The 11,590-nt window shown below is 33.3% G+C and overlaps 2 protein-coding genes and 1 pseudogene across 6 annotated transcripts in view; all 3 read left to right on the top strand.

Annotated features, from left to right (window-relative positions):
* The window catches only part of LOC107641424, a 4,939-nt pseudogene extending 3,908 nt beyond the window's left edge, over positions 1 to 1,031 (top strand).
* Positions 2,267 to 11,590, top strand: part of LOC107641423 (probable disease resistance protein RPP1) — a 17,630-nt gene continuing 8,306 nt past the window's right edge. Inside the window, exon 1 of the mRNA XM_021103113.1 lies at positions 2,267 to 2,561. Within this exon, the coding sequence (XP_020958772.1) occupies positions 2,303 to 2,561 (259 nt within the window). The 5' untranslated portion in view covers positions 2,267 to 2,302. The remainder of the gene's footprint in view (positions 2,562 to 11,590) is intronic.
* LOC107644632 (TMV resistance protein N) overlaps positions 3,335 to 11,590 on the top strand; it is a 10,280-nt gene continuing 2,024 nt past the window's right edge. The window contains exons 1-8 of one of the 5 annotated variants that reach the window (XM_021103111.1): positions 3,335 to 3,564; positions 3,895 to 4,253; positions 5,368 to 5,793; positions 5,903 to 7,007; positions 7,167 to 7,448; positions 7,529 to 8,323; positions 8,426 to 9,050; positions 9,220 to 9,264. In XM_021103111.1, the coding sequence (XP_020958770.1) occupies positions 5,588 to 5,793; positions 5,903 to 7,007; positions 7,167 to 7,448; positions 7,529 to 8,323; positions 8,426 to 9,050; positions 9,220 to 9,264 (3,058 nt within the window). In that variant the 5' untranslated portion in view covers positions 3,335 to 3,564; positions 3,895 to 4,253; positions 5,368 to 5,587. Of the gene's footprint in view, positions 3,565 to 3,866; positions 5,794 to 5,902; positions 7,008 to 7,166; positions 7,449 to 7,528; positions 8,324 to 8,425; positions 9,051 to 9,219; positions 9,265 to 11,590 lie in introns of those variants that run through there. The other 4 variants (XM_016348531.2, XM_021103110.1, XM_021103109.1 and 1 more) reach the window with 4 other exon arrangements.

Here is an 11,590-nt window from a genome sequence, read left to right as displayed (position 1 = left end):
CTTAAGAAGCTTTTATAGTTCAAATTTTTTTTCTATTACAACCACAGTTTACATTAAACCCAATAGATCAGAGCTCGCGTTATGGTCTTATGTCACCGGTGTTTCTTTATGCACCACTCAGACCCAAGACCACATGCCATGTAAGTCAATATATTTCTCTCTAGATTTATCTTAATTTGCTGCATTGTTATATGTTCTTTGAGTTAATTTTGTTTAACAGAACATGTGCAAAACAAAAATGCTGAAAATGACATTTCCAGATTTTATGTATATGCTTTACCTTTTTGCTCTTTGAAGCTTCAAAAGAGGCTCCAGGTGAATCTTCTCGTACCTCGTGTCGTGGGGATACTCTAAATATTCATGGCTCAAGTCCCCTGTCATTAAGTGGCAAGGCTAGTGAAGAAGATGTACCTTCAATATCCAGTTATACTGCTTCATCAACACCAACTGACAAATATTTGGGCGATGAAAATGTAACAAGTGATGATGATGATGTAGAAATGAATGCCTTTTATGCTTCACTAGATGTTTCTGGCATCCCTATGCTTCCTTGTTCCCGTGATAAGTTGGTCACCACCACTGTTTCGAAAGATAAAGAGGCCAGAGAAGCATTGAGATCAGTACAACACGTCATCTCGCATGATGCTTCAGTTTTGCTGCATCCTGAATTGTGCAGTATCTTGAAAGCCAACCTAGATCACCTCTGCAAGTTATCTGCAGATCATGGCAGAATATCAAGAGAAGCTAGCAAAGTGATATCGGAAGCTTCACGGTTTTTGACTCATTGGAGTAGGGACTACAGTGAAGCAAGTGTGAAAATTGATTCTATAATGTGTCATTTGCAGAAAGCTGATGAACTGGAAATGAGTCTGGAAAGTAACAAGAAAAGGTTCTTGGAAGTTGGGCAACTTGATGTTGATAAAGCTATGTGCATGTTTGGGCGCCATTATTTTGTTCAAAAAAGATCTTTTTTCAATGAAAAAAGATCTTTTTTTATTTTTTAGCGTGTTTGGCAAATTTCTAGTAGTAAAAGTAAAAGCACTAGTAAAATCAAAAAAAGATCTTTTTTGAGAAGCTATAATTTACATCTTTTTTTAAAAGATCTTTTTTCTTTAAAAAAAAGATGTTTTTCATGTAATAAATAAACAAAAAAGTACTTTTATATTGTTATACCCAAACATAATTGATAGATAAAAAGATCTTTTTGTATGAGATATCCAAACATAAAATTACTTTTACTTCTCCATAAGATCTTTTAAAAAAAGATAACTCGAAAAAAGATCTTTTCTTAGAAGCTCACCCAAACAAGCCCTATGTCTGTTTCTCAAAATGAAGCAGGCATGTTTCGTAAGAGAAAGAGAGAGATTTTTGAGGAAGGAAAGACAATCAAAACTCAGTTGGACGAGTTAAAGAAGAATTTACCACAATGGGAACATGAGCATACTTTGGCAAAGAAAACTCAGGCAACAATTATAGCCGAATGGTCAAGACTGCGAGAGAATTTTCAAAATATTGAGAGAGACTGGAATTTTTAAGAACTCCACTAGAGTTCTCATCATAAATGATGAATCTAAACGATTGTAGAATTGTGCATTTCTCATTTATGGTTTGCTAACATTTGAAGGTGGCCAAGTGCTTATGGTTATATGTTTTTGTTGTCAATAGCATAATAATCCTGCTCCTGCATAATGAATTACATAAGTGTGTGTGTGAACAAATCTAGAGCAATAGCAATATGCTTATATTATTCGTAATCCAGGATTATTGCAATCCACTGAATTAGTCTTGTGACTAGCTGTGGATAAGGCTACAATTAATCAACAACAAAAAATATATTATCCTCTACATCACCATGAGTCTTTTATCATGTTTTAAAGGAGAGTCAAACAGTTGTGATGATAGAGAATAACATATTTTTTCATATAAAATTTTCTGCAGATCTCATTCCAAGGTGTCAGATTGATGGATGCTAGACAATTAATAAAATAATTTTTTTTCGCTATTACAGTTTCATCAAGTCGATATCGACAGTAAAGTAAATATATTAAACTGATGAAGTACCAGTCCCTCACCTAATAAGTTTGAATACGATGCATTAATTTGTAATATAAAAAACCCTAACCATTGACTTCGAAATGTGAATAGATCCTAGTTTCACGTGATTCCAGGCTGAGCAAAATATTTTATGTAATCTTATATCCTATAATCAAATAATTAAAGGAGACTTGTAAGCATATATGCATATATCCATGGTTATTTTGCTTACAAATTTCTCTTAGTCTTTGAAGTTGTGAAAGTGAGCATGGAAGATCGTCGTTTATCACTGGCATTGTCCTCCCACTCCCCATCCTCAGACTACGGATGGGACTACGACGTGTTCCTCAGATTCCGAGGTCTAGACACCGGCAAGCACTTCGCCGGAAATCTCTATTACGCTCTCAAACAGAGGGGAATCCGGACGTTCTTTGCTGACAGAGAGCTTGAGGAAGGAGAGGAGCTCACGCCAACGCTCCTCAAGAGAATTCAAGATTCGAAAACCGCCATCGCAGTGTTATCTCCAGGTTACGCTGATTCTGCATTTTGTGAAATATATTTGAAATCTCTCATGGTTGAAAAAGTATGATTGAGAAAAGATTTCTGATGAAAAAGTATGATTTAATTTGATTTGATTCGATTCGATTCGATACCTTATATATTTGAAAGATCAAATATTTGTTGTATTTGAAATTATATGTTTTGAATTGGTTTGGGAGGCTCGTATTAGAAAACCGTAGTTAACGGCGGTTATGACGTTAACTTAGATGCATCTAACTCAGACTCCAGCTAGCAGGGGTGTTGCTAGCCTAACGTGTAGGCCACACGTTAGATCTGTTATTCTGTTAGGACACACAAGAGGAAAGGGCTACCCATAGAGGTGGAGCCGCCCAAGTGTGGACTTTTGATTTGATTTCTGTATGAGAACTCCCTTATTGATTCACTTATTATTATCAACTATTATTTTCTAATTAAAATTACTTTAATGATAATGTTTGTATAGTCTCATGTTGATTATAGATGTATTGTCTGGTCACTGAGTTGCAAAACTCACCCCGTTTTTCTAAAAATATTTTTCAGGAACAAATATTTGACTGTGTGAGACTTTCTATTCAAGAGTAACGGTTTGCAATGAGTACCTATTCTTTGTCGAATTCCTAGAAGTGTATGCTCCATATGTCACAGGCAGGACCAACCATTCTTAGTTATTTTAATTTTTTGTTAAAGTATATAACTATTTATTTTAGAACTTGTAAAATATTTGTACTTGCTTATTGAACTTATATTTGACTATGTTAGGCTTGTTATAGGATTATTTTCCTGAGCGCCAGTCATGGCTCATTTTGGGTCGTGACAGTTGGTTTTTCCGGTGTTCTACGGTGTAAGTGCTTCTGATGTTCGACGTCAGACTGGAGATTACGAAAAGGCAATGGCTAAGCATCAAAGTAGGAATGACCACCACGTCGTGCAGAAATGGAGAGAAGCTCTTAGCAAGCAGCCTAACTTGTCCGGCAGCAGTTTCAAATTTCGGTAACCGCCTCATCCATAAGATTATTTATATCAATAACTCAAATTTATAATTTATGATTTAGAATTTAAATTTTGAGATTTAAGGTTTGATACTCAGAAGTTTGGAGTTTAGAGATTAGAGTCTAGGTTTATAATTCAGAATTTAGGATTTAAGATTTATGTTTTAGAGTTCAATGAGCGTTGCATTCCTTATTTTTTCTGGAATGTATTAGCATTGTTATAATATCTATGAGAGAATTTGCACTCAAGACAATTACATGTTTGTATAATATCTATGATATGCATGGATTATGAATTTTAAGGCAGGTAATTTTGTATGCAATGGAATAGGAGGCCTCAAATGACAAGAACATGACACCAAAATCATGGAGTTACATGTCATGCGAACCGTGGGATCCAAGACAGGAATCGCTTCCACTGGATTCATTGGATCCAATGCTATGGGAATCATGGGGTCCAGTGACACAGCCACAGGGATCATGGAATCCATCAGTGGCACGAGAATCATGGAATTCAATTGATTGTGAAGGGACAGATCCATCAAACCAATTAGTTTCAACTAAGGAAATCACCATGAATCATAGAACTGCCAAGTGGAAACTGTGGTTATGTGGTTTATTTTCTTCGTCTATGTCTTCTTCCTCCTCTTCTTTGAGGGAAAGGCTTCTATAACCATCAAGGCTTAGAGGGTAAGTTGGATCTTTATATTAATATTGTGCAAAGATTGAAATTTAAAGCCCAGGTTTGCTAAATTTCTAAACACATACATATATAGTTCTGTTTCTTATGAGGCCACAGTAGCTGGTAAACATTTTCCTCAGCTGCTAAGCTGAAGTTTCTGATAAAAAGAAAATGAATGAATACTTATAAGTTGCAATATTTGCAAGCTTTTATCTAATTGGTGATTTATCTTTTGTCCAAGAAAGTAATGACAATTTTAATGTATATCATAAAGTTTAATGTATATTTATTTTAATGTACATCATAAAATTTTAATGTATGTTTATTTTATTATGTGCCTGCCGTATGATTATTGCATATGACCATTTCTTTATTAAAAAAAATGATAATTAGGAATTGGATCAATGATAAATTGGGAAGCTGATCTGCTGTTGCTGCATGCTCATAATAAGGAAGACTGTATAATGATGAAAAGTATTTTAAGAAAAAATCATGTACACCAAATCCCTCTACATCACTGATAGGTATATGCTTAAAAAAGGGTAAATAGAAAGGGAGGAGTAAACTAATATATCCATCATTGTCTAAGACGTTGGTATTATATTAGAGCAACCCTATCTTCCTAACTACTATGGCAAAAGAATAAGGACTTGATGACAAAGGATGAGTCATCAGCATTTTAACTAATATATCCGATCAGTGTCTAATAAAAAATGTGAAGTAAAGCAAGTTGTAAAAATAAGACTTGGTTTTTTGTTTTTGCAAGAAGGTTTATACTCATAACATGAAAAGGATTAAAAAAATAGTCAAGATGGGCGTGCTTGACGTTAGTATTGTATTAGAGCAACCCTATCTTCCAACTACTATGGCAAAAGAATAAGAACTTGATGACAAAGGATGAGTCATCAGCATTTTACTTTGTTGCCTATTCCATCACAGTTTTCTTCTTCCTTTTAATTTTGGCAATGTTAGTTTTGATGTTGGCATAAATACCAGTCCCTTAGCCATTACATAGTTTGTATGAGTGATCATTATTAAGCCTTTTAGTATCATCATGTCAACGCCACCACTCACCTCTTCATCTTCCTTTAGCTATGCATTCACGTATGATGTGTTTATTAGTTTTAGAGGCACTGATACTCGCTACGGTTTCACTAACAATCTCTACCAAGCTCTACATAGAAAGGGAATCCACACCTTCTTTGATGATGAAGAGCTTCGGAAAGGAGAGGTGATCACACCCTCACTTCTCAAGGCAATTGAAGGATCTAGAATTGCTATTGTTGTGTTCTCCAAGAACTATGCATCTTCTTCCTTTTGCTTAGTCGAACTTGCCAAGATCATGGAGTGCGTTAAGGGGAAGGGCCGGTGGGTCTTTCCGGTCTTTTATGATGTTGATCCAAGTGACGTGAGACACCAAAAAGGAAGCTATGGAGAAGCGTTCACTAAGCATGAGGAGAGGTTCAAAGACGACACGGAGAAAGTGCAGAAATGGAGGAAAGCTCTTCATCAAGCGGCTAACCTGTCCGGCAATGATTTCAAACTTCAGTATGTTTTTTGCCATCTTATATTTTGATTTATTAAAACTTTTTAGATGAAAGAATTCCTTCATGTTGAACTAGTCAATATATTGTGGTGACATTTTTTAATTGGACAGGAGTGAATATGAACATGCTTTTATTGAGGCAATCGTGAAGGAGATCTTAAACAGGGTCTGTCGTGTTCCTTTGCATGTTGCTAATTATCCTGTTGGACTGGAATCTCGAGTACTAAAAGTAAACAAGCATCTAAATCGTGAATCCAATAGAGGAGCCCAGATGGTAGGAATATATGGAGCTGGTGGAATCGGTAAAACAACTCTTGCTAAAGCAGTTTATAACTTTATCGCTGACCAATTTGAAGGTTTGTGTTTTCTCGAAAATGTGAGAGAAAATTCAATTAAACATGGTTTAGTATATCTCCAGGAGCGGCTTCTTTGTAAAATTCTTGGAGAGAAAGATATACAGCTAGCAAGTTTAGGTGAAGGAATTTCATTAATAAAGCAAAGGTTCAAGAGCAAGAAGATTCTCTTGGTTCTTGATGATGTTGAAAAACTTGAGCAATTGCAGGCAATTGCTGGAAGGCCCGATTGGTTTGGTTCTGGCAGCGTAATCATCATAACAACTCGGGACAAACATTTGTTGGCAAGTCATATGGTTGAGAAAACATACCAAGTGAAGGAATTTGATAAAAAAGAAGCACTTGAGTTGCTTAGGTGGAATGCTTTCAAATGTGAAAATGTTGATCCATGTTATATGGACATTTTAAATAAGGTAGTGTCTTATGCTTCTGGCCTTCCATTGGCTCTGGAGGTAATAGGTTCGAATTTGTATGGAAGGAGTGTAGAAGAATGGATATCTGCATTAGATGAGTATAAAAAAATTCCTAATAAAGACATCCAAAAGATACTTAAAGTAAGTTTTGATGCTTTAGAGGAATATCATCAGAAACTTTTTCTTGACATTGCTTGTTGCTTCAAAGAATATAGTTTGGAAGATCTTGAAAATACACTTCATGCTCTTCATGATGTTAGCCCAAAACTTGGTATTCGTGTGTTGGCTGAAAGATCTCTAATAAAGGTTCACGGTTGTGGTGTGACACAACATGACTTGATTCAAGATATGGGTAGAGAAATTGTTCGTCAAGAATCACCAAAAAATCCTGGTAAACGAAGTCGGTTATGGCTTTGTGAAGATGTTATACAAGTTTTACAAGAGAACATTGTAAGTGAACTTATGTGGGTGATTTGGTTTTTTATTATTCAGTATTTAATCTTTGATATTATTTGATTTCTTTGGAATTTAATTTCTTCTCCAATAATTTCCATTTGAGCATATTGATCATCTTTTTTTTTTTTGGGGTTGCTGGTTTGTTGTTCAAAGGGAACCGATGAAATCGAAGTCATAGTTCTAGAAGCTCCCATGTCTAGAGTAATAGAATGGGATGGAAAGGCCTTCAAAAAGATGGGAAACCTCAAAGCACTTATTATTAAAAGTGGCAATCTTTTCAATGGTCCGGATCATCTTCCAAATAGTTTAAGAGTGTTGGAATGGCATGGATATCCTTCACATTCTTTACCAGCTGATTTTCATCCAAAGAAGCTTTTCATACTCAAGTTGCCCCACAATTGCGTTACCCCACTGCCGTTAGTTAAGCTATTAAAGGCAAGCACAATAGGTTCTTACGTTTTTCTCTATGCTATTAAATCCATTTTAACATTTCTTTTAAATTTTTATTTTTGCAGGAGTTTGTGGATATGAGTGTTTTGGATTTTAGTAGGAATGATTGGATAACACATATACCCGATGTTTCAAGTGCCCCAAATTTAAAAGAATTACGCTTTGCAGGTTGTGAGAATTTAGTTAGAATTGATCAGTCAGTTGGATTTTTGGGTAAACTTAGTAAGTTAAATGTTAACGGTTGTACAAAGCTTCGGAGTCTTCCTTCCCTTATGTTACCTTCTCTTGGCTACCTCTTTCTTAGAGATTGTCTTAGTCTTGAGAGTTTTCCTGAAATATTGGGAAAAATGGAAAATATGACATATCTTGAATTGTTTAATACTCCCATAAAAAAATTGCCATATTCCATTTGTAATCTTCCTCGACTTGAGCTTTTGAAACTGGAATTTGGTGAAACTATTATATTACCAAGTAGCATTTTCATGTTGCAAGAACTCCAGTTTTTGTACCTTCGGAGCCATACGGTGTTACTACCTAATGAAGAAGAAGGTGCAGGGCAAGGGAGTTCAGTATCGTGTTCAACCACAACACATCTTGATTTGTCTTTATGCAATCTGTCAGATAAATTGCTCGAAATATTTCTTGCTCGGTTTCCCAATTTAAAACATTTAGATTTGTCAGACAGTAATGTCAGAATTCTTCCAGCATGCATAAAAAATTGTCACCTTCTGATGTTTCTTCGTCTTTGGGGCTGCAAGAATCTTCAAGAGATTAGAGGGATTCCACCCAACATACAATCTTTAAATGCATCTTTCACCACATCGTTAAATTGTTCGAGTAGAAGGATATTATTGAATAAGGTATCTTTTATTTGTTTCTTTTTTTCTCATATTGTGTTACATGTGATATTGAATATGATAATTCAGGTGGGGCATGATTATTAAACCGTGTGTGATTAACAGAAACTGCATGAAGAGGTTGGACAGAAGAGATTTATTTTGCCGGGAACAAGTATTCCAAGTTGGTTTGAGAAACGGAGAAGTGGACAACCAATTTCTTTCCGGTTTCGTAATAAGTTCCCCTCCATATCTCTCTGTTTTCTTTTGAAGGAGTCTAATAATGAACGTTCTATTAGCCCTCGTTTGGAATTGATCATCAATGGAAATCACAATGAGCGGCACATATTTCATGATAGAAGTTGCATGGGTTCTCCTGGTCATATACGGATTTATGATTTAGAAGATACTACGGGTTTACAGTTTAAACAAAATGAATGGAATCAAGCGCTGGTCTCTGTTTCAGAATTTGTTGGTAGGTATGATGCAAGGGAAGTGAGGGCAGAGGAGTGGAGCAGCATAGAGATTGGAGTGCATATAATCAAAGAGAGAAGTAACATGGATGATATCCAATTCACTCATCCACTTTTGGACAAAGATCATCATAAAGCACTGCACATGAGGGATTCAAACAAGCACCATGTGCATGAGCAACGAGTCAGACATCTGGGATTTTCACTTCCAGCTTCACCATACAGCGATATTTTCAAATGGGATCCATTTGACTATATTCCTTTTGTAGGAGGAACAGGTAATTATTGCTGCTGCTGCTGTGTGTTTGGTTGGAGTAAACTTTTAACTAAAGAGTGTAAAGTTTACCCTTCCAACCAAACATACCCTTAGCAAATAGCAATTCGCCATAATTTTCCAGCTGGATTCCTCACTAATTTGGTTCTTTTTCTTTGCTGCCAAAATCATAGTTATCCTGATGCCAGAGACATCTAAATTTCAGCATCTGAAACTCGGTAAGACAGATGATTATGAACACTGGTTTTCCTGATGCCATAATTATGAACACTATTTTTTTTTTTAATTTACATCCTCTAAATTTTGAATTTCCACTTTAGAGAGTAAAGTGTAATCTCTCACCCTTAAATGGTTTCTCTCTCATATTTTCTCTTGGTCACACCTATAAAATAAATGGTGAGAGATTACACTTTACCTTCTAAAGAGAAATTTAAAATTTAGAGAATTCAAATCTTTTTTTTTCCTAAGAAAAGAAAAGAAAAAGGGAAGTGTTGAAATTCCAAAATATTCCCTCCTATTTTAAGAAAAAGTATAACTTTTGTTTTTTAACATTTGTGATTATTTTTAAAATATCCTTAACATTTAATTTCATTTAATTTTGTTCCTAACATATTCAATGAATTCAAGAGAAATATTAGGGGTCATAAGAATTTATTATTTTTGGCTATCACTTATCTATCAACTTAATTCCTTAGTCTAGTTTCTTTAGTCTAATAATCTAATAATATGCTTTATCTTATACTTTTAAGTTTTAAACATCTATTATATTCTTATCTATCTATCTATTCTTAATATATAAAAGTAGATGGATATGTTTATCCATATTATTTTTAAGACATCTTTCTTCTCCTACTAATGTCATGTCAACAACATTGTTTACTTGGCAAAACTTTAGAATTAAGTCAATTAACCACTCAAATTTTACCAAATCAACTCTTATTTTCAAATCAGCAAAAAAATAAAATATACAAGTAATAGAAATATATGTAAATTAGGTTGCAAAGTTAACAATGACAATATTAGAAATTAATAGTGTCTAATCAAATTTGTAACCGGCAAGAATCATATTTCTATATTTATTATATTTTACCGTTATAAACAATACAATAAATTTATAACCCCAATAATTAATTTATCAATTTCTATAAATAACTCATTAAATGTAATAAACATCCATATTACAAATATCATAATAATCTATTAATCATAATAAATTTTACATTACAAATATTCAAATTCCATATTATTTGAATAACTTATATAAGTCTGTTATCACTATTTTTTCAAATAACATCAAATTTTTAGCACAAAAAATTTATTTTCGCACTACACAACAGTTCAAACTTACTCAATGGAGCATCATTCTTTTGGACAATATCATCAAACAAACAGACAATTGGTTTATCAAAGTTCGCATGGTTGGTTTATCAAAATTCGCCTATGAAAAACATTAACACCCACAAATGAAGAAGAGTCTCTTTGCTTAGAAATGATTATATTAGATGAAAAGGTACAAAACAAACATATTTATTGTATTTTAAATTAAATTTACGAAAAAATACTTTAATTATTTTGCTTTTTATATTTTTATATTATTTTATAATATTTTATATATAATTGTAATCAATTTTTTTAATTAATTATTAACTATGATTTACTAACACTGCAGAAAACATCTCTTCATGTAATTGTGAAGAGAAATATGATAAACATATTCAAATATTTGTTACAAGAAGAAAAAATTTATACTATAAAAAAATTTGAAAATAAAAGATGCAAATGATTTGTATAGACCAATTAAAGATACAATAAAGGCAAACTTTTTATTCACAATTGTTGTGAAAGAAATTAAAGATTCAATTTTGAACATTTTCCGATACAATTTTGAATTTGCATCACTTGAAACATTATTTGACAGAGTGGATTAAAGAAAAATATTAACAGGTAATTTCACTTTATACTATTTCAATTATTCTTATTAAAAATAACTCATTCAAAAAAATTTTTCTACACATTTTTGTTATTTTTATTATAGATGTCATTGAAAAATTACATGCACATTAAGAGATTAAGGAGAATGAAAACCATACAAACTTAAGACACATCTCCGGAAGAAAAACATAATACAAAGATAGAACAAACAACACAATAGAAAGTGCATACAACTCAACAATTCATAAAGAACATGTCTTCACAAGAATCTACGATCAACAATTCATAAAGAACATGTCTTCACAAGAATCTACGAACGGAAAGAAGAAAGCAACAACTCTAACAATAACCAATAAAGAAAAAGGAGGACGAGCGCCACATAAAAAGATTAAGTCTATCAACTAAAATAAATGCAAAAATCAAACTACCAAATAAAAATATCACTTTGTACAACTCCAACATCCAAATCTTTTGTACTACAAATTATTTTAAACAAAACACCTTTTAAAATTAATTTTAATTTACACATATTTAATTTAATTCTACAAAACATAGCCATTTTTAATATTTATTATATACTATCATTAATTTATCGCCTGCGCAATGCGCGAA

Source organism: Arachis ipaensis, chromosome B05 (assembly GCF_000816755.2).
Source record: "Arachis ipaensis cultivar K30076 chromosome B05, Araip1.1, whole genome shotgun sequence".
Lineage (NCBI taxonomy): Eukaryota > Viridiplantae > Streptophyta > Magnoliopsida > Fabales > Fabaceae > Arachis > Arachis ipaensis.
This window is presented reverse-complemented; position numbering and strand designations above follow the sequence as displayed.